We start from the raw sequence: 23,579 nt of genomic DNA on the forward strand, positions 1-23,579 counted from the left end.
TAGTAATGATAAATTAAACTCTTTCAGAAAATCTGGGTAAAGTAATGCCAGAGGACAAAGAGTCTTTGTACAAAGGAGTGAGGCAAATCTTTATCATATAACACCCTACTAATAAAAAGGGGTGTTAGAGGAAAAAAAAAAAGAATTTTTTTTTTTTTGGTTTGTATTTCTGATAGAACTCCTCACAATGAGGAAAACCAAATAGATTAGTCTAAGATTGCACTGAAATATCAGAGGCTATGATTTAAAGTAAAAATAATTAGATTTAGGTGTGCCATTATTTGATCTGTCAGCATAATTGGATAGATGTCTGGAAATATCTTATTATTTGTCCCTCAGCTGATTGTAGGTGCACACACGAAAGTCAAAGTAAAAATTTATTTTAGAGCAGGATGCTTAGAGTTCTGATCACATTTGCTTTTAATTTTTGTGTAAGTGCTGCCTAAATAGGTCTCTACATGGCATTAAGTCTGCATTTGTATTTTACTTCTGTTTTACTATGCAAATCATTGCGCATAATAGTGTGTAAAGGAGAGAAAAATTTATTGCTGCTTTTGTGTGCAGCCTTTGATCTAGCATATGAAAGAATGTGCTTCAGTCTTCAAAAGTGATACTTAAGGTTAGTGGTGTGCTTGGCAACATTAGGTTTATAGTTGGACTTGATGATGTTAAAGGTCTTTTCCAGATAATTCTGTGATTCTCTGTCTGTTATGTACAGTAATATTTATAGTACTGCTGGATGGTGGTAAAGGAGCTGTTTTGGAGACTATTTTAACAGGGTAAATGCCTCTGTCACTCAACTGAACATGTCTATGCAGCAGAGCAAGAAGCAAAACTTAAACATTGCCTCACAGAAAAGTACTTAAGTTAGTTTAAATACACTTCAGGGGGAAGTGTCTGGCTCAGGGCCTGCTTGTGCGTCTGTGCTTGCCAGGAAGTGGGTAGCAAGTGCAGAGTATCTGTACCAGCACCCTCCTGCCTGATACTTCCCTCTGGCATGGGCAACTCCTTGGTGGGCACCTGAACAAACTCATTCTCAACACATTATATTTAATAAATGTAAAACAAAACTGGAAGTGTAACTATAGATGCAGTCACACATTGCTGTGTCCTTGTAGTTCTCAAGCAACTTCTGTTGTTTTGCTACATGAAACACCTGCCAATATTTCCTTTCAAGTGGTAAATCAGTTAAATTGAGAATATCCAGCACTGGTTAAAAGTAACAATATAGTCTGGAACCTGGCACATTGGCAGGATGATGTGGTTTCATAAAATTTTCTTCTCTGAGCAAATGTGCTCACATGCACCAGCTCTGAAACAAACTGGATTTTTTTCTTAGCATTCACTTTGACTGTTATTTTTTTGCAGAATATTACCTGGATTTTTTTTCTTACAGGTCCAGTTCACGAGACTGTTTATGACTTTTGGAGAATGATATGGCAGGAGCAGTCAGCTTGTGTTGTGATGGTCACAAATTTAGTGGAAGTTGGAAGAGTAAGATTTTGGATTTATTTTTCTTTTAATGCTGCAAGTGTAAAGAAAAAAACTGCTGACCAGACATACTATGGGCAGAATGTAGAAGGGTCTAATGAAAGGCAGCCATGCATCCTGAGGGGGCAAGGGGAAGGAGTCCAGGCAATGTTGCAGTTATGGTATTGTCTGAAAGCAACTTCTGAAAACTGATGCTGTGCTGCTTTGTCTGAATCAGAAATTCATATTTCAGCAGAATAGATTTGTATAGCATCACTCAAATGAGAAGAGTAGTAGAGGAAATGTGCTTCTACATCAGTGGCTAGAAACCAGCAAATAATTTACAGTTTAGCAGTAACACATACCTCAGGGAAGTCTATAAAGTATCTGGGATTACTTGCAACAGTATGATTATGGGTACAAAATGCATCACAATTTAGCATAAGTGGAAATATATTCCACAGCTCAGCATTAAAGAAAATACAAATGCTCATTTAGAAGTGAATTGGCACCTAAATGCAGCTGTGTAAAGCAGTGGAAACTCCTTGTAGCTAGTGCTTAACTTCATAAAACAGCCACTAGCCATGACAAGCCACATGAATGCTCGGTCATTTTGGAAATAGATGCGATATAATGCAGTACATGCAGTACAGTATCCTCAAGCTTTTCTTTTCCCTTGGTGTAAGTCATACCCATTTTTTATTTAGGTCAAGTGTTACAAGTACTGGCCTGACGACACTGAAGTCTACGGGGACTTCAAAGTGACTTGTGTAGAGATGGAGCCCCTCGCAGAATATGTCGTCAGGACCTTCACTCTGGGAAGGGTGAGCACATTTTGAAAGGGCTTAGCAAAATTCTGTTTCCCAGTAGCAAGGAGGATGAAAGAGGCTATGCTGGGGTTTCTGTGGAATATCAAATCCTTCTGTCTTGTTAGCTGGGCCACAATGTAGGCAGCCTTGCCTTACCAAGGGAGTTATGCATTGCATCAGTGCTACCCAAGCACACATCTCCCTGTCTCACTGTGGGACTTTGAATTTCCCCAGAAATGTCAGCTGCCACCATCCCCCTCTGAAAGTCACCTCTTCCCCACAGTCACGCTTCTGAGCTAAACTCAAGTACCAGATTATGAGTCATGACTGCTGTTCATCCCTTAGCCCTCTGTTCTGACCGCTGCTGAGTCAATCTCAATCAAAGGACAAATGCTGTGAATACTTTACGTGATACAATTGTGGTCTTATGCTAAACCATATTTGCCTTTAAATGTAGCAGGCCCTTGCCCTAGTTAGCAAAACTTCTGAAAATCAATGTGAAATCCTTTGAAGTCAATTAAAAAAAATCTTCAGTGCAGCAAAATTAGCAATCCTAATATCTAAAGTAAAAATTACAAACTTCAAAATTAAAATAACCCAATGAATCTCTAAGCTTCCTATGGATCATTGCTTTAAATAATTGATGAAATGATGAAAACTGCATGTAGAGTCTACCAATATGTGTGATCATTATTTGAGCCAGATAATTTCTAGTCTATTAAATACTTTGAATTTCATAACCTTTTTTTTGCCTTTTGCAGAGGGGCTACAATGAAATCCGTGAAGTTAAACAGTTTCATTTCACTGGCTGGCCAGATCATGGAGTTCCTTACAATGCCACAGGACTGCTTTCCTTTATACGGAGAGTCAAATTATCTAACCCTCCTAGTGCAGGGCCTATTGTTGTCCATTGCAGGTGTGTACCAAAGGCGTAGATTTGAATTTTCCCAACTGTTTATATGGTTATTTACAGCAGTCTCTTCTGAAGCATCCATCACTTTGAAGTGCTCTGTTTTCATTCTTCCCTTTTTGAATTGCCTAATTCACGCTGCAGTAGGATTTGGCTGTCTACAGCAATGTTTGGAAATAACTAGATTCTTTTCTTAAATAGAATAGTCTGAGATTTTCTTTTTCCCGCAACAGCTGCACCAGCTAAATCATGATACTCCAGGCTACCATTTTAGGTAGCCTTCCACAATTTTGTGACAGCATTTGAGAATGAGTGTAGATACATCTGCTTTGATAGCTTGGTGTTACATATAATGTCTGAACAGATTATTAATTTAAAGCAAAGTAAGCGAGTAGATGAAGAAAGTTGGAATGAAGTTAGTGACAACAAATACAGAATGTTTCTCCTGTGCAGATTTTGCAAGGTTATGTTGTTGGGACACCATCCTTTGAGAAATAGAATTCGCTTTCTACAAATGTTTGATTCACCTAAGTATTTTAGTCAAAAGTTTAATTACATTTTGTAGATAAAGTTACTCAGCCTTTACAGATTATAGAAATTCACTGTGCGAAAATTATCCATAGCTTTATGTAAAGCCAAAATAAATCATTAGTGAATCTTCTGGATATTGTTAAATGTTCTGTCTGAACAAGCTTGGAACTTGCCTGGTAAAGCATACATTTGAGATTCTCATTGTAATAGATCATTTAAAAATCGTTCTTAGTCTTATTAAAGAAAAACAAGATCTATAATATTCTGAAGTGCATAAGTTTAATCAATCTTCAGACTTCAGTTAAACTAACTTTTTTTAATTTAAGTATTGATCTGGGTGATAAAAGGAATAAACTTTTTTTTCTGCTGTTATTTAGTGAATCAAATGTAATAAAAAAATGTTTTTTGAACACATTGAAAGATTTAAAGGACATTATGATGAGAAGGAGAGGAGATAAAAATTAGATAGTGGTTGTGATAAAAAACAGAATGATTTTATAACAATTCTCTCAATAATGGCTGTGAAATTTGTGGGTGTTTTTCTGGGGCTATTCCTAACAGTATTTACTGATTCTTTTCAGTGCTGGTGCTGGACGGACGGGCTGTTATATTGTGATTGATATCATGTTGGACATGGCAGAACGAGAAGGTGTTGTGGATATCTACAACTGTGTCAAAGCTTTGCGGTCCCGGCGCATCAACATGGTACAAACTGAGGTACAGCGGTTTGCCTTTGAAGCACCTGATGCTTTTTGAAAAGTTCTAGGTCAGAATTTCACTGTGACTCTGCAAAGTGAGAAGGTGGTGGCCCTGTCGAGGGGGTGCCTCCACTGGGGACAATTGCTGAGTGTAAAAGCACCCAGAACCAGGGTGATGCAACAAATCTCCCAACTCTTGCAGTCTTCACAGAAACAAGGGCCCTCCTAACTAGGTAACGAAAGGAAAGAAAGAAGGATTTTTTCAGGGAAGACCTTACCTTAGGCGTGTCTGGGATATTTCTCCCCAGCTCTGGTATTAGCGATCCCAAAGGTGGAATTTCAGCAGGCTGACACTTGTTTTAAACAATCTTCAGTCATTTTATCTATAACTTGAATGGTGAACTTTATGTGCATTTCACACTCTCTTTTCAATTCTGTTTTTGTTTGCTTTATTAACCTTGCTGCGAATCTTTTCCATGTTTTTACTCTTGGTCTTTCAACACACCTTCAGCAGCTTCACAATAAAACCATTGCCTTAGGAATGAAGTTCTAACAGCTCCCACTCTGCCACTAGAGTAACACTGAGCTTCCAAAGAAACATGGGCAATTGGTTTATATTGGCAGATTACCAGAAGTGGTTCACCACTTCTCTTTCCTGCCCTCCAAAAGGACATATACCTGAGATGTTATTTCACCTGTGACCTCATGAAAATCTCTGCAGTTGGCAGCCAAACATGTCAGTGTAATTTGGTGCAGTTTTTATTCCATGCTGCAACTTATGCCAGTTGAACAATAGATGGTCCTGGTCAACCTCTCCTGCTACAGGGCCATTAACCTTTAGGAAGTGCATGAGGTGGAGAGTTTCAGTGTGACTGCTTTAACACTCCCAGTCTAATCTGCACTTGCGTGTGAATTAGCACATCTACTATTATTCCGTTCTCTCCCTTTTGCCTCTTACCTCTCACCCTTTCTCAGAGGTTCAAAGTGCACAGCAAAACAAAGCTGTCATTGCATCAAGTTCTCGTGATGGTGATGCAGGCAGCAGTGATGCCAGTAGCTCCATAGCTGTATGGGTAAGGCTGTAGAGCCAGAAGATGACTGTGGTCATTGGACAGGTGCTGCTTTTACAGGCACATGTTAAATTTTGTGCTCTTAAGGGCCTTGTTGGTATTCACAATAGCTACGTGAGGCTGGCACAGTTCTAGAAAAGGTTTACATCTATTACTCTCAGGATGAGTAAATATAATGGGCGTTTTGTGTAAAAATTGACAGGAGGCCTAACTGAAGTAGTAACGCAGTTATCTAGGACTCAGGCTCTCACAAGGCAAGTTAGTAAAAATGGGAAGAAATGGTGCTTCTGTTGGAACACACTGGAATTTATTACTGGCCTAGAGCCAAGTATGAGGCAACTGATGCACTAGCTTGCACATGCATAAGCAGAATGCAGCCTGCCAAATACTTGCTAATCACACTAGTAGTGCTTGAAGCAATTTACACATTCTGCTAACATCAGAAGATTGAAACCTATTAAAAAAAATTTACAAAGCAAACAAGCCTTTGGCATGTGCACAGAAACTCACAAGCACTACAAGAAAACTGAAAATCTCTTAAAAAAATTACTATCCCTGTTCTGTTAAGTTTTACTGAATTTAAATTGGTCCTGAAGGAAACATCCTTGTTCACTGCACCCCAATAAGAACAAGACTGGTTATTATTTAATGTATTGATGGACAGTACTTCGAATGGGTTTAAGAGTGTGCAGAAGGCCTGTTTATCCTAAAAGAAGGAAAGATCTGTTGATTTTAAATGACTACAATTTTTGTTTCTTTTCTTTACTTGACAGGAACAGTACATCTTTATTCACGATGCCATTCTAGAAGCTTGCCTGTGTGGAGAAACTGCCATTCCTGTCTGTGAATTCAAAGCTGCTTATTTTGATATGATTAGAATAGACTCTCAGACAAACTCTTCACATCTCAAAGATGAGTTTCAGGTATTCACAGTTCCTACTAACTCTTGATGTGACAACAATTTTTTTGCCTCTAGACACATTTAGTTTATTTTAAGGCTAAGGTTTTTCATATGACTTTTATAGCAATTGGTCCCTAACTTTTTTTCCAGAAAATAAAGCACCCATGTTTATGTGCTTTGCAAAATTGTTTTAAATACATAATATCCTCCTTTTAATAAAATTGCAGTAAATATCTGTCTGAAATAAAGACCAGTGAGTAGGAGCCAGAGAGTGTTCTGGCTTGCATTTGCACATGGAAGGCATAGATTTTTAGAGCTCCAAAGGATCCTCTTTGTTTTATTCCCTTCTGAAGGGATGGTGTCATGCAGAATGTGTTCAGTGGTACATGGAGTGCCTTTAATACCTGCAGCTTCACTCCCCTTTGCAAAGCCCCAGAATGTCCAACAAACAGGAGCATGCATTTACTAATGTCTTCTTTCTAATGCCTCATGTTTTCTCATATTGCAATATTTTACAGTAAAACTCAGGGCTCCTGAGTCCCATCTGCATTACTCAGCGTGCTAAAACAAGCGTCCTCTTTCCCTTAGACCCTGAATTCTGTGACCCCTCGCCTGCAGGCAGAGGACTGCAGCATTGCCTGCTTGCCAAGGAACCACGACAAGAACCGCTTCATGGATATGCTGCCACCTGACAGATGTCTGCCTTTCTTAATTACTATTGATGGGGAGAGCAGCAACTACATCAATGCTGCTCTTATGGACGTAAGAGACTACCTTCTTTGTCTGCATAGTGTGCCATGGAAAGCCCTGTAATGTGAGAGAGAGCACTTGCTGGTTTAAGAAAGGGCAATTCTGTTGCTGCAGTGCCCAGTAAAACAGTCCTAATGAAGAAGGGTGGGGGGGAGAAGATAAGAAGCCCCACCAGCTTGTGTTTTTGTTCAGAAGGTTAGTTATCTTTAGTCTTCGGCGTCCTTGTGGGACCCTCTGGAAATCTCATCTTTTTAACAGCATTATGTAAAGCTCTAGTGTCCAGACCTCCAAATCTCAAATCTCAGCAGGATCTCAAAAATCTGCTGTTTGTTTGGAAGTACATGGTATCTATCTGAACATGAGGTTGCTATCACTATTTCATAAAAAAATCTTTCTATACTGAGACAAGAGCAACAGAGGAAGAAAAAATGGTTTTCTTGGCATGTTTGGGTATAGAGTATAAGATTGGGGAGTTTGTTGTTTATATTTTGAGCTCTTTAAAGTTGAAGTCTGAGTAACTGAAGTACAGTCAGGGGAAAAGGTGAATTAATGTGAAAAATGGAGTTGGACCTGCTTATATGCGTTTGATCAATAAAGCAGTTCATGTGCTGCCAGACACCTTCCTGTGCCTCCCACTGGCATTTCCAAAGTTAGGCCTCCTAAAGCCACTTTTACAGTAAATGCTTAAATAATTGGCCTGATTTCCAGGAGCATCTCCCCTTCTTCAAAAATGAAATGCTATCAGAAACTGCCATGTCAAGGAGAGATGCTGAAATAAAATGGCAAATAGCAGCAGAAATCAGCAACACTGATTGGTGTAGTCATCCTTGAGTTCTGCCTGAGCTAGGGCAGGAAACAAACTGATAGCAAAATGCAGCCCCTAATCTCACAACCAGCTTATTGTGTAAAAAAAAAATAGAGTAGTGTGCGTAAGAGCAATGTATCACTGGGGGCTGAACAGATGAATTAGAGCAGTAAACAGAATTCTGGCAGCAAAAATTGTTTAGAATTGCAGTTAAAATGGCATAAAGCACCTGGATAAAATTGATGTGCTATGAACCAACCAACAGAGCTGCATTGAGGAGTGTGGCTTGAGGTGAAAGAAAGGCAACACAGGCTGTGGGGGGCGGGAGGGCTCTTTAGTGTGCAACAGCAGGTAGAACATGAACCAAGCAATATATTAATGAATTGGCAATCAGAGGCAAGTTGGAAAAGGCAGAAATGGTACTAATGAAAGGAAAAACAAATAAATAAAATGTATTATATTACAATGAAGGCATATAACAAGGCTATAAGTAAAAGGTTAAAATTTTGGGTAACATAATTTTTTTTTTTTTTTTGCCTTTTCTCTTCCGGCCGTTTCTTATAAGACTGATTTATTCAGAGAAGGGGAACTACTCCTGGACAAGAAAAAGGGACATTCAATAACAAAACTGAAAGAGGAACTTACCCCTTATCTTTCTCTTGGGAAACATGATAAATTATGGGAAAGAGGGTTAGGAAAACATCAGCTAGGACTTGTTTTATTTCTTAGAAGTACAGGGGAAGAAAAAAAATTGATTGTCCCTGTGTTGTCCCTGGGCAGTTCTAGGAAGTAGGACATGAGCTGCTACTACCCCAACATCCTTCCTGCATTAGAAAAGGTAACAAAAATCTATATTAAAAAAATCAGCAACCTCCTTAATCTCTTGTCAAGCAAGTACTGATGCTAAAGACACTAACAACAAGTTATTGGAAGGTAGGTCGATATATTGCACATAACGATCCCTCAGATCAATCTTCAAATAAGCAAGCTTCAACAGCAAAAGTGGTTTATCTGCCCTGCCAGGTCTTTCTCCTGGGTTAATTTACTTTTCCATGGATGGTTACAAATTTCCTGTAAAAGACTTCTGATCTCTCCTCTTCTGCTTGCTGCTCATAATACATCTGCAGCGGGAAAGTAGCCCCTCCACTGTTGCGTCTCAGTTACGTGCAAGGCTGGGAGTCCCTATTTGCAGTTGTGTATAACACAGCATACAGAAAGTGGAACCTGTGGTCCTGGCAGGAAATAGGATTTTGCTGTTGAACTTATGCTTTCTGCTGGAAATTGGTCCCCGTGATCCCAAAAGTCAGTTCTGTGGGTGTCACTGTGGCTGTGCACTGTGAAACAGGCTTTGAGGTTGAGCTTCGTCCCCAGTTCAGATGCAGAGTTCACATAAAACCTGCTGTGGAGAGGGCGATCTTCTGAGACCTCTGCACCCCTCTCTGCATCACTGGGCGGACATTCCTTGCTTGGCTCTTGGACACAGTGCCTAGAGCAGAGTTGCGTGAACCTCAACTCAACAGAGCCATGAAGAACCAGTGCCTGGTTCACCAAGCCATGATCTTCAGTGCCTGGATCATACCCGAGTGTAAAAACAGGGCTTGCTCTGTAATCAAGAAGAAGGCAGACCTGAGCAGAGGTCTGTTCTTTGTTCTTATTGGTGATGATAATATGTTTTTAACTTTTACATCCTCAGTGATAGATGAAGTAATTGATGTCACACCTTTGTTCCATTTTTATGTTTTGTTCTGTTTCAGTAGAATTTAAGTACTTCCCATACCGGTACTAACAAAATTGTTTGCCTTTACAGAGCTACAGGCAGCCGGCAGCTTTTATCGTCACACAACATCCTTTGCCAAACACTGTGAAAGATTTCTGGAGATTAGTGTACGACTATGGCTGTACTTCTCTTGTGATGTTAAGTGAAGTCGACTTAGCGCAGGTTAGTTTGGAGCTTGACTTTTCCATGTACGTCACATGCTTTAATCACTCTGGATTTACTACATGATGAAAATGTAGAGCAGTGCATGACTTTACAATTATTCTCTGTTCTACAGCAACTAATCAACACTAGGTGCTCAGTAAAGGTCAGGTGAGATGTCTGCTGTGGAATAAGGCAACACTGAAGTTGTAATTTACCATTTAACTATGCCTGTTTTGCTCTGGCACAGGGTTGCCCACAATACTGGCCCGAGGAAGGGATACTGCGGTACGGCCCCATCCAAGTGGAATGCATGTCGTGTTCCATGGACTGCGACGTCATAAACAGAATTTTCAGGATATGCAATCTAACAAGAGTAAGGATTATTCTAACAATGTGTGACAGAAAAATATGTCATTTTTCATGCTCTCTAGGCTCTTGTGCTTTTTAATTTTTAATAATAGTAAAGTACTAATGTTCATAAGACACTACCCAGAACAGAGTCAGTAAAGTATCAGTATCTAATACTGATTTCTAGTACTTTTCTACAGTACTATTCTACAATAAGCAGAGAGAGCTTTAAGATGAATGGATGTTGTTCTGAGGCATTCATCCCTGATGTGTGAGAAGTACAGAATTCTGTATTCTGTTTATTTGGTCTACAGTAAAAGAAATATCCCTGTAATGAATGTGTACTGACAGGTATTTAATTTGTAGCTTTGGTAAGATGTTTTCTGTCGTGAATCACGAACAGAAACACTGAGGCTGGTTTTACAACCAGCAGCTTCTCAGCCTAAGATGTGAAAACCACAACAGGAAAGGCAGACTGTGGCACCCTGCAAAGCAGGATGTGATAAAACCCTGCAAATTCCTCTGCTTCTAATGGGTTCTGCCACCACTGTGCCTCAACCTAGTTATCATCTTTTTCTCAACTTCAGTAGCAGCCCCAGCCTTGCATTCTTGTCAGCTCTTTCATACCTTAGACCATCTTATCTTTTTACTGTCCCATAGTGTTCTACACTCTTGCAGCATCCTATTAAACCCTGCTTGCCATAGTTTCCTCTCTAGCTCACCTCTATGAATTGCTTATTTATATTGCCCACCACAAAGAGTTACAGATGCTTGTGCAACCAGTCTATGTACAATTAACCAGCAATCCCTATTTTACTTACCATGACTGCTTTTTATCTTCCATCCAATACTGAACTTATCACAATTTCTAGTGTATCTTGAGTATATGTTTAACTCTCATTAATCTTGAAAGATAACTGTGGAGAAAATTAATTACTGTGTACATAAAGATCTTTCATGTGTTTTGTTTTATTTTTGTTTTCTTTTATTTTGGTAATATTTTCATTTTTCAGAGGGCAAAGATCAGTTTTCATGTGCCTAGTATTTTACTCAATTTTTTATTTTTTTGCTTATATTCAGGATTACAAAAAAACATTTTCAGCTCTTTTTGGAAACTACAGGAAACTAAGGTGTGGGCACACTGGCAAATATTACGCCATAGCGCTTTTTTTCTTGTATTTTGAGACTTCCTCTTTTTTTTTTTCTTCTTTTTTTTTTCCATTTCTTCTTTTTTTATGATGCTTTGATTTTCTACTCTTCTACTTCTCTTTGTCTCCTATGTCCTTTTGCTCATAAGCCTTGCTTTTAAAAGTCTCTCTGCTCTGTTGTTACTTTTCCAAAATCCACATTCCTACTTGTTATCTTCAGCTTCAAGAAAGTAGATAGAGTATTTATTCTTCCTGTTATTGAGGCCTTTCTTGTGACAGTCAAATTCTATTCAAAGCTCTCCCTGTGTCACATCTAGCACGTGGAAGGCTCGGAGACTGGCAGCAATGCTGTCATCATTCTTAGCTGGCACAAAGGGAAGACTTCAAGGACAGTAGTCATGTTTGTGCACCAGTATTACTCATTGTTCATTCATAATGGGGTCAGTTCATGAATAGGGGCCAAATGTATCTCTCTCTATTTCTGCGAGTCTAAGAATTTAATAGTGATGTTTTAAATTGATTAGTGGTGCTAAGCAAGCTTAGCAAGAAGAATCTATGGAATCTAGGGTATTTGTTGATTTAGAATCCAGGATAGGTTACATTTATGATTGATGAACTGTGATGTGGTCTTCAATATAGTTCCCTTTTTTTACCTTTTCGGACATTTTCCTTGAGCTCAAGTGGTAGAAATTCCTAGAGGCCCTACACATGTTAGAACCTCCATAATATAAACACCTAGGTTTCATGTTAGTTTTATACTTTGGTTTCCTAAACCAAGATGTAAAGGTGCCATTTTGACCTAAAGCTCTTTGATTTCCCTCAGCCACAAGAAGGCTATCTGATGGTGCAGCAATTCCAGTATTTGGGATGGGCTTCTCATAGAGATGTACCAGCTTCCAAGAGATCCTTCTTGAAGTTAATTCTCCAGGTTGAAAAATGGCAGGAGGAATGTGAAGAAGGGGAGGGCAGGACCATCATCCATTGCCTGTGAGTAACTTGGAGAATGTCAATTCTTACAAATTAATTCTTGGTTTTAATTTAAGCAGTGTTCTTATGGAAACCTTCTTTTGCACCTGTGCCTGTTACTTTTCTAATGAAAGAAAAAAAAAAACAAAGAAGTACCGCTGCCTGCCACTGTAGGCTTTTGTTCAACTTTTGGGTTTTTCTGTGTCAGGTCAAGGAACTAGTCTTTTGAGTGTGATACTACAGTGATACTGTGTATACTGTCGTCTGTGCATAATAGCATGATTTTCAGGTGCAAGACATGTACAGATCTGTTTCTTCTGCCTGGTTTCAGTGAGGAAGTCTTTTATACTGAGTGCCAAAGAGAGGGGGTTTGTGTCTCTTTTGCACATGTGTGCTACATTTTTCCCCAAAAGGAAGGCCTACAATATTTTGAGGGATTTAAACTGAAAACTATGGATATATGAAATCTGAAAAAAGCTCTATTACAACACATGATACTAAAACTATTGTTGGTAAATGACTGCTGGCTGCTTACCTGATACTTGAATGGGAGCTGGTTTGGGAGTTTTGAAAAGATGGCATCTTCTTTTCCCTAAGCAGAGAGTAATCAATCTGTCTCCTTACTCTGAAAAAAAAGACCTCTGTTTAAATGTTCAGAATTAACTAGCGACCTGTTTCTGCCTACACCACTTCAAAATTAATAAGAAGAAATACCCACCCTAATTTCTTTGAAATTAGATTAAAATAGTTCAGAAGTGTCTCCAAAGGTCAACAAGTTATTAAATCAGTGATGCCTTAGCATATCTGGTTGAATAATCCTCATATCATAAGTTGAGTGTCCTCCCAGAAGTAAGTGGAAAATGTACTTCAATTGAACTTGGTTTTCAATATTTCGTTGAACTTGTTTTTATTATTTCTAATGTCCTACTTGCCACTGAACTTAGGTTTAGGTTTTGTTTTGTTTTTTTTTTTTTATTTCTAATGCATATGTAATTAAGACTTATAGCATAGTTGGGCAGCATGATGGGCTGTAAGGGCATAATTCAAAAACAGTAATTGAGAGGAAGGTCAGAAAAAGCAAATGTCTTAGACCAAACCCACTGGAGCTGCAAAGAGATTGCTAAAGTCTGGTCTCCCTCTGGGACTCAGGAACCACTTGTGCTTGCAGAGGAAAAGAACTGAAATGGATGCTCTTTTGAAAGAACTGAAATGGATGTTTTGGATGCTGTCTTAGGCCACAGCAGCCCTTAACTCTCTTTTCCCTGCGTGCAGAAACGGCGGTGGCCGGAGTGGGATGTTCTGTGCCATCGGCATCGTGGTTGAGATGGTGAAAAGGCAGAATGTGGTGGACGTTTTCCACGCCGTGAAGACCTTGAGGAACAGTAAGCCCAACATGGTAGAAACTCCGGTAAGCACCAGCCCCGCAGGGTTGCTGCAAACAGCCAGGGAGCCAGAGGCTGCCTCGTTGCATGAGCTGTGTTTTTGGTCCTGTGCCCACAAAACCAGTGCAAACCTGATGTGGGCCAGAAGAAGAAAGGACAGCTATTGTGTGTAAATGCAAGTCAGCATCGTGAGAGGACAGGCTTAGCATTTTACACTACCTTTCTTGTTGCAGTTGCATGCTTTCCACAGAAAGCATTCTGAGCATTACAGAATGCACTTTAATCTCCCAAAATAACCTGGTCTGTTTGAAAGGAAGTTGCAGCAGGCTGCATTTACACAAGCTGTCTTGAAATTTTACAAGGCATTTCTCCTTGGTAGGATTAAGCTGTGAAGTACAGATTCCTAGCTGGATCAGTGAATATTTTACTCCTTAGTAAAAACTGCTGCTTTGAAAGTGGTATTTAATACTTGACAATCTTTGTTACTCAGATTTGTAGTAGTCAAAATGATACCTTAGGACTTTAAAATCAAACATTTGGATCTAGTATGTTGCAAATGAATATATAAAATCATTTAGGTTGGAAGAGACCCTTAAGATCATTGAATCCAACAGTTAAACAATATAAACAATAGACTAATACAAACAATATGAGCCTGAATTAGTAAAACTGCAAGACTAAATATCCATATGTACATTGCCAGAACTCAAAATAACCTTGAATCTTCTGGTTTAATCTTTTTGCACACAGTATGAGTGCCTATCCATTTGAATGTTTGCCTATCCAACAAAAACTGAACATTAAGGACTGGAAGGTCCTTAAAAAATTCTTCCACATGGATGTTTTTCCTTTTTGTAGGTGAATGAAAGCAGGTTATATGGTGTTTGGGAGTTCCTGCCATTTGAGTCTCACACTGCCAGCTGCCAGTGTCACTTTTCAGCCAGATGGCTGCCTACAACATAAAAATCAGGAATGCCAATTGAAATTAAAAACATGTTTTAGTTAACGCATAGTGGAAATTGCTTCTGACCCTGTGAACTTGCATATTGTGCAAAATGGCTATATCTGCCTATTCCCATATTCTCCTTTTTGCAGGTGTCAGTGTTTGCTTAATATCAAATAGCTTCTGTGGCATGATTCTCTTAATCATGCTGCATCACTTCCATCCCTTGCCAGCACATAAATTAAGAAGATGGTGAATATGTTAACAAATAGAACATCCTGTGGCAGCAGTGACACTGGGCTAGGTATTGCTGCTCTTGCTGCAAATGCTTTGCATTCTCCTGTGCCATAGACATCTGAGACACAACATATTGAATTGCTGCCTGGGTTTCAGTTCACTGCTGTCAAGAAAACAGGTCAGATCACATGGAAAATTATTTGTGTCTCTGTAAAGGGAGGCTGAGGTGAATTGTGTTTGTTTTTGATAAATGCTCTGCAAACTTATATTGCATTTCAAAATGGTCCTGAATTCCACTGTGGCTTTACACTGAAGTTGCTATATTTTTTTAGTTATGTATTTGTGCTGTATGGATTTTTATTCAGAACTCTTGAACAGCAGAAGCTGTTGAGCTGTTAGTTAGAAAACAAACCAGGAAAACCACTATATAGCAGTGTCATGTGCCCTACATTCAGCAACAGGATCAGATAACAATGAGCAGTGCAATAAAGCCTTTAAGATATCTCCACAACTTCCTCTTAATGCATCACACTGTCTTCCCGTGCAAACAAAAATAAATCACAAGGGCAGATTTCATTTTTCAAGTCGTAAGGACAATAGACATCAAATTAATTTCCTTGGTTTTATTTCTTCTTCCTCTTCCCCTCTCCTCTCTCCGTCCTCCTCCCTGTATCAGCTCTCAACAGCAGCACTGTTGAGGAGAAATAATAAGCACAACGAGGTTTTGGAATTCTTTTTGAAATGTTCATCTGATCTTTTGGATGCCGCATCAATGGGACTGTAGCAATGGGCTCTGGACACGGAGCTGCCTGGGGTCCCGCAGCAGTTACTGCTCAATATCAGCTAACTCAAATAGACGTGGAGAATCAGAGTTAAGGTGCTTTCACTGCAAGAATGCTCTGACTGAGAGGAGATCTTTTCATGTTTGGTAAACCAGTTCAGAAGCTGAAAAAATCAAAGCACGTCATTACTTTCCATGGTCAGGGTCCTTTTCCCCTTCATTGGTTAGGGAGAGTTTTTAAATCAGAGCTGGTTGTAGGTGGGAAATCATACTTGTGTAGTAGGGGGGAAAAATAGAAAATCCAAGCCTGTCTGGTTTACTAGTTAGAAAAGAATGTTTCTGCTAAGATTTTAGATTTTTAAAATTTTAGATTTTAGAATGTTTCTGCTGCTAAGATTTTAGATTTTAATGTAACTTCTGTTTCTGTTCCCCCTTAAAGGAGCAATATCGTTTCTGCTACGATGTTGCACTGGAGTACCTGGAATCCTCTTAGTCGGAAAGGAAGTGACGAAGTTCACCAAATATATGAATCTCAATAAGCTGTTTTGACAACAGTTCTTGATCCTGTGAAGAAAGATTTTAGGGGAAGAGGGGGGTGGGAGGGATTTTAAATTTTAAATGCAAAGTATTTTTCTTATGAAGTTGTGTATCTTAATAAAAGAACTCAATCTGTTTCTATGCTTGTATACAGTATCAACATTTAGTGCCACATAAATACTATTTAATGAAAACCAGAGTCAGAAGAGATTTGCTCAGATTAGGACCTTCTCGTGTGTGTATATGCAGCCGTCTCTCAGATGCAGTAGAGCGACCATCTGTTGCATGTATCAATATTTCCTATATGGTATTAATTTTTTTCTTTTTGATACATTGTTAAAGTACAATAACAGTGCAGATTGATAGTAAGATTCATTCTTTATACGTTTCAAGTGTTGCATATATATATTATATATAGTAAAAGAAAAACTGGCTTATTTTGTTTTAATGTGCAATGATGGCTGGATCACATAAAGATCTTTATAAAGAAACTTAAACATAAGCCAAAGACTCAAGTGTAAATATGTCTATATGGAGAAAGCACATGTATTTATTGTTTACTTGCATTCCTTTTTTGATGGCTGAAAAAAAGAAGAATCATTTTTCTTGAAGAAAGCTTTTTTTGCTGAAATCAAGTGTAAACAATTTTTGTAGTTTATTTTTTGTATGTTTTAGTGTAAGTAGAAGACATACTTTTTATGCATAGACCAAGAAACATTGGTATAGTGGTTTTGTTGTGTACATGCTTGTGGTTCAAATTCATGTAAACAACTTGATTATAGAAGGTCTTTAAGTACAGGACCAAAATATAAACATTTTCCTGAAAATGTATAGTTTTTCACAGTTGCATTAGTTAAGGACTGATAAAAAATATGTAAGGAAGTGCACACTTTAAAATGGCCTTGCCTATGACTTGCACAATATTGGAAGAAATTTTTAAGATCCATTAAAAATTGTACAGGAACCAATTGTTTTAAAAATATTGAAGCACAGATCAACAGGAGAACTGTGACACAAATAGATGGGTCTGCATATGCCCTTCGGGGTAAAAAAGTATTTGTTTAGGAAATTGTAAAATTAAGCAATGTTTAATTTGTTGTTTACAAACATGTAAGCTTTGCTTCCAAGAAAGCAAAATTTGAATAAACCAATGCCAGATTCTGATTATAGTTGTGGTGTACAAAATATTACTTTGCTTTTACTTAGCTTGCATCCATTTCTTTACAAAGTTTTCTCTATGTTACCAGCTGAAGTCATTCCAATCTCTTCTTGGTCATTTTTAGAACAGACAGTAAAATGCTATGGTGCTTTTAAATATTCTGTAAAGTAAGAATGAACTAAATTTTTATTTACAGATTTTTTTTTTTTCCTACTTTGATATCCTCTCATTTACTGTCCTCTTTAAGAAGTCGTTCTTGTCTGGAAGACCAATATATTTGGATAAGGAAAAATCTCAAAAGGAAATTGTATTATTTTTCACCCTGGTGCTTCAGGGAATATGTCATCTGTATGTCCTACATTTCTTCCTTCAGATACATGGAATTATCCATTTAACACTATAAACAGCAGAGAAATGTTTAGAGAAACACTGCTTCTCAGATTATTTTTAGTGCCTCCATCTGTACTGCATAGCTCCACCTCTTTCAAATCAAAACCACTTTTTTTTTTTGTTTAGGTTTGGGGGTTTTGGGGGGTTTTTTTGGTGATTTTTTTTTTTTCCTGTGTCACCCACTGTTAATTCCTAGTTATGAACGGCAAGGTAAATAAATAAGGTTGAAACATTTACTGGGTCTTGCTTCTTGATACTCAAACTACCCTATTTTTTCTTCTGCCATACTGGAAAGTGGAGTATAACTTATGTGCTTTGCAACACTCTTAGCTTTCCCTGTGAGGAAATGGCAGTCAGCTAACTTTGGCAGTCAAAGTGCTGGGTCTGTTACCTCGAGCTGACTGTCTGGTCACCACCTTTTGTGGAAACAACATGCCTGATGCATCCTGCCTGTCAGACGTCTGTCTGCCACTAAATGATTTTGACTGTGGAAAAATCTTCCTCTGTTGTCTGAGAGGATGTTGAGAAGACTAGTCTGGAAGTCTAGATTAATTTTGTGACAGGAGAGATGAGTAGCTCTTGGGGTTGTGAAAGGCAAAAGCCTCATTCTGTACTGCCCAGTATGGTATTTATGTTTTGGGTGGAGTTTTTCTCATGCAGAGATGCTGTGTTTGGGACATTGGGGTCCATCCCCATCAGAATTTCATGATCCTGGTTAAGACCTTTGAGTCCAGTTTCCCCTGGACATTAAGCATGGCTGGTGCCAGTGCCAGTATTGATCCTGGCATTACAGCATACTAATCCTGTAAAAGACTCCTCCTTGGGAGCATCCCCCCTTGGCTAAAAGAGATTATAGCTGCCACTGGTCATGCTGCAGAGGGGAACTCTGCCAGTGTTCAAGTACTCTGAGAGTCATAATTTCAGTAACTGTTGCTGACTGTGGTGATCTAAAGAGCTTTTGCAATAGCTCCTGATTGAAATGTTTCTGGGAAATTCTGCCTGGCAAGGTCAGGGAAAAGTATGAAGAAGGAATATGGTATGTGTATCATTCTCCAGTAGTGGTATCTTTTGAGGGTCTCTTAGGCAAAAGATAATATTAGAATGTGATCTTTAGTATACAGACAGAAGAGACACATTGTTTCATTGTGCAGCTGTTTCCCCTGTCTCACCCAGTGTAAGCAAAGGCCAGCTTTGTTTTCTGAGGGTACCAGCTCTGTTACCCCAGATAAATGCTGCTCCAGTATCCTTTACTTACACCCATGCAAGACAGAAGAAAGGGAAATGAGGGGATTGAAACCTGACCCAGACAGAAAACAAGTATTTATCACAAAAAGAGTGTGCAATGGAAGAATAGAAGTATTCCTGACCTTGGACACTTGAAGAGGGAAATGTTTCACTCCCCGAGGTGGGGAAAAAACACTGGCACCAGTATCACAATGTACCAGCAGCTCCTAACCTCGAGTGGTCAGTAGGGTTCAAGACTCCTCAAAATCTTTCTGCTTTCTATCATCCTTGCTGAAATACTAGCACAGACTCAATCAAGTGCCTACAGCCTGCAGAGTGCATTGTCTCTGCCTTCCTCAGCAGCATGAAGCAAAGGCTGGACTCACACTTGTGGTAAATACAGAGAGCAAATGGGCGTCAAGAGAGAGTACAAAGAAGCACAAAAGGCTACATCCATGGAGGTGTATGTGAGATGTTTCAAATTTGAAGTTAATGAAGTTGAAACTGGTTTAATACTACATAGCGAAAGTAACCAAAGGAATGTACAAGTTGCCAAAAACATGGTTGCTATGTGCAAGAAGTTTCTCTTCACTCTGAAACTGAGAAGTGATGACCCCAATGTCCTACTCTGTGTAGTTGTTAGTGGAAGGAGTTCTGTGAGTCACTTGAATGGCTTTGGTTCATTTTCCATAGGCCAGTAATCAAAGAGGTAATTGTTGAAATTATCCGAATTTTCCCAGAAAAACCAGATCTGAGGATCCAACACTGAAGAACCATAAAAGGCATGAAACACCTTGGAAGTGATTAAAGCAGTGTCATTGAGATGGACTAGCTACTAAGCCTCAGCACCCTGTATAGTGAGAAGCTTTCTTTCTTTTTTTCTTTTAACTTTCTGAATCTGCCTTCCCTGTTCATAGTGACTTAACTCCAGCAGAAGGAAGTGTGAGGAGACTCAGATTTTGACCTTTTGTCTGGGTCCTGAGAGATCAGACCCAGCTGGTTGATGAGATCCTAGTATTTACTTTTCCTGTTTCCTGGGTAAATGATGCCATTGGGAAACAACTTCCCAATGATGCCATTGGAAAGAGGCTTTACCTTCCTGGAAAACAGTCACTGCCACAGGAGTTTGAAGCCTGAAGCTTAGTATCTTCACATATGCAAGCAGTTACTGGGATTTATTTCCTTTGAGAAGTTGCTCAGTTAATATATTTACTTAGTTTATGCTGTGTCCTACATACTTCATTAAGAAATAGAATATTCCTTCAAGAAAAATGAAAGCCAAAGCTACTGCAGGAGTGTGCTCTTTCAAACCAATTAACAATTTCCAAAATCAAAGGTCTAAAAAAAGCAGACTGGGGAAGCAATGGTAGGCAAGTACTTTGTCATTGAGCCTCGAGTGTGAATTGAAGTACGAGGAAGGGACAGCCTGAGAAAAAACGTTGCAGAATCATTGCATGGCCAGGCCACCTGGACTGACAAATGACTGTATAAAGGGCCTCTTTTAAACTTCACTCTGCTGCAGTGTCAGAAGAAACCCTGAGATCTTGAAATAAATGTAAAAGCTGCTTTTATAGTGCTCTGCTCTGTACTGAAAAGAAAAGTAACTCATTTTCTGCTGTACTTTCCTGTGTCACGTAGAGGTCTGAATTGAGTAAAGTGATCCTAATCTCACAAAAGAGCCTTTGTGGTGATTTATTGCTAGCGGTCTTTGTTAAACAGTCAAAGATCTTGTAACCTCTGCAAATCCAGGATAGTCAAGGGTATCTGTGAATATTCACCTATGTCATTACTTTCTAGGGTTGAATAATCTGCTGGCACCAGATAGTGTGTGCTGAGGATGAGACTTTCAGAATATGCAGAGGTCTAGTCCCATAAATTTTCCTTCAACTTTATGCAGAAAAACCTATGGTAATTTTGTAACTGGGGACTCTGTTTCAGCAAACATTGAGACACTGAGAAGAGAGAAGTGTTTCTAAATTATTTTAAGTTTCCTGGATTATTTTCCTTTAAGACTGACTAAAAGGATGGTGTGAGATTGTGGTGGTGGTTGACAAGCATAAATGTTATTTTGGCCCACGCTTCTCAGAAATTAATTCTTTCCCTGCTGTTGGGTTTAGAGTCCTAATTTATGCAGAGATTGACATGTATGATGACAGGCACAATAGGATGCTTACCTAATAATAATGTTTATTAGCTGTGTCTTGGCCAACAAAGAACAGGTGTTTTTGTGCCTTGTTGAGATACAACAGCTTGATTTCAATAGTCTTTTGTAATGCCTTCTAGCTTCCATCTGGATCAGAAAATAGTCACTTACTTCACAAATTACATCAAGATAAATTTGAAATCTATGTATGCTCAGATATTTTTTTCAAATCTCCTCTAAGTAAAAGAGAAAAAAAAAAAAGATATCTATGTTAAAAAAAAAATCAGCAAAAAAGTCTGTCAGTTGGACATGGAAGCAAAACCTGATCTTTCTTGCAAGCTTTGGTGTATCCTGGAGCTCTTTGATAATGAGCACGGAAATGGCATCTGGCAAAACACAGTACCTCCAAACTGTGACAATATCTCTGCATTTTCCTGCCAGGTGCAAACCAGTGTGAGCTCTTTCCTTTTCTCAGTGCAGAACTTTTGTCTTTCTTTTGTGCATTTAATCTTCTAGAATAGGATTTGAAACGATGCAGTATTTTGAAGTCCTGAAATGTTGAAGAAAGTGAATGTCTTTTTGCATTCCAATAACAAACACGAAAACAAAGATTACAGTATCTTTTTGGGTTTCTCTCTCAAGATAACCAGAGTGAGTTGTGCTTTTGTAGTAGCCATAAAGTTGTACTGTAAGTTTCAGAAAAGTTTTGGAAGACATTTGTTTTGCATAAGTCCCAGCAGCTGAAATCATTCTTTGTGATCAAGGACATTAAACTACCTAATATTTTGTTAGTCTTTCTGACCCACTTGCTGTATCAATGAACAGGTACAATAAATAGCCCATCTGGACCCATGGTCTGAGCTATCATCTGCACAGAACTTGGTGCTGTAGCCCTTTTCCTCACTTTCAGGGTGAAGTTGTTATGAAACTCACTGATTATCCAGATTAACATTGCAAAATTGCCTCTGTGTACTGAAAATGTTGAAACCCCCTGCTCAAGGGGTGTATGTGTTTATTTTAAGCTAGGTGGAAAATCATAGGAAGCTGTGATGCCGCTGCAACCTTTTCTGTCACACAAAATCTGTCATTGAAGCTTCGGTTGGTGCGGTTTCAACTGTTTAAATAGGTTGCTGCTTGGTTTCATCTCCTGAAATGATCAAGGTTTCCAGCTTACCTTGCAGTTAGAAATACAGCAGCAATTCTCATAGGTCAGACTTCTTCAGGGGAGAGGATAAAATAGAATATAAAAGCACTAGGCGCATTATAGGTTCTTCTAATATTTCTCCTCCAGCCAGATGAGGTGGTTCAGCTAATGTGACAGTGATCTGTAATTACAGCTGTGAGAAAATAACTGTGTGGTTTTGTCTGTGGCAAAGGCTTTCAAAAACTATAAAACAGGGAAGAAGTGCGGGCTTTGTTTCTGTTTCAATGTGCCTTCCTTTCAGGCACTTTGTTTACTTCAAATAATAGCCTTGCTTTATACACAGACCCCTTCTAAGATGATAGTCCTTAAAGTAGTCAGAATCACAGCCTGCAGCAGCCTCTGTCCCTAAATACAAGTAAGATGTTGGTACGTGGATTAAAGCTAGCAGGGACAGGTATGATGAGCCCTACAGAATATTCAGGGGGGGACTACCGAGGTTTAAGGAATAGGCCTTTATCTTTTGCACTGTGGGATTTATAAACTTTGTGCAAGAGACAGAGAATAAAATAGTCAGTGAACTATCGGGGATCAGCACAAAGAGAGGAACCTTCTTCACACATTATTTGGCAACAGCATAGAAAGCACTTGCTTTGGATGTAAGAATAGGCAGGATGGAAAGTATGAAAATGTAGACAAGATTGGAACTTCCCAAAAAGCATACGGTTATGAAATACATGAAATTTCACTGACTGCTTCAGTCAGTGAAAAAGTTTCAAATATTGAGGAAACATCATATTTGTGGTCAAAGAAGGTTGAACAATTAATTTAGGCCACTGATGATAAAAGATGCTGAGCAAGGGACAGTGTCAAGGAGAAAGAAATGGGCAATTTAAGTGAGCAGATCCTTCAATAAAGGACATTTCTGAAGAGATATTGTGAAATATTAAAAAAAAATATTGCCACTAAACCTGGTTTAACACAGGCAAGAAACCTGAGGATCTGGTCACATGCCTCATTTGATGACCCATGAACTCCAGTATGTTTCTGGAGTCAGTCTGCCTTGAAGGCCACAAGGTGCAATTTTTGTGATACCATATTGGTTGAAGCTGATCAAGGAAAGGGGAACAGTGCTGCAACACTGAACATGGTCATTCATTTTGGTTCTGAGGACAAGCAACAAATGAGAAGCAAAGCAAATATGACAGGAAGTTATAGCTCAGGAGAGATTTCACAGGGGTGGTTGCAGCCCCTACCTCACTGCTAAGTGACAGCCAAATGCTACACTGCAGGCTTCTTTTTGATGCTTGTTTTT

The 23,579-nt window shown here is 38.9% G+C and overlaps 1 protein-coding gene across 2 annotated transcripts in view; it reads left to right on the plus strand.

Moving 5' to 3' along the window:
• Positions 1-17,992, plus strand: part of PTPRK (protein tyrosine phosphatase receptor type K) — a 378,847-nt gene extending 360,855 nt beyond the window's left edge. For both annotated transcript variants that reach the window (XM_059842131.1, XM_059842132.1), the window contains exons 20-30: positions 1,397-1,494; positions 2,178-2,294; positions 3,041-3,195; positions 4,302-4,437; positions 6,262-6,411; positions 6,978-7,151; positions 9,752-9,883; positions 10,113-10,238; positions 12,185-12,348; positions 13,600-13,735; positions 16,110-17,992. In XM_059842131.1, the coding sequence (XP_059698114.1) occupies positions 1,397-1,494; positions 2,178-2,294; positions 3,041-3,195; positions 4,302-4,437; positions 6,262-6,411; positions 6,978-7,151; positions 9,752-9,883; positions 10,113-10,238; positions 12,185-12,348; positions 13,600-13,735; positions 16,110-16,163 (1,442 nt within the window). In that variant the 3' untranslated portion in view covers positions 16,164-17,992. The remainder of the gene's footprint in view (positions 1-1,396; positions 1,495-2,177; positions 2,295-3,040; positions 3,196-4,301; positions 4,438-6,261; positions 6,412-6,977; positions 7,152-9,751; positions 9,884-10,112; positions 10,239-12,184; positions 12,349-13,599; positions 13,736-16,109) is intronic.
• The last annotated feature ends 5,587 nt before the right edge of the window (positions 17,993-23,579 follow it).

The sequence above is a fragment of the Haemorhous mexicanus genome, chromosome 3, assembly GCF_027477595.1.
Source record: "Haemorhous mexicanus isolate bHaeMex1 chromosome 3, bHaeMex1.pri, whole genome shotgun sequence".
NCBI lineage: Eukaryota > Metazoa > Chordata > Aves > Passeriformes > Fringillidae > Haemorhous > Haemorhous mexicanus.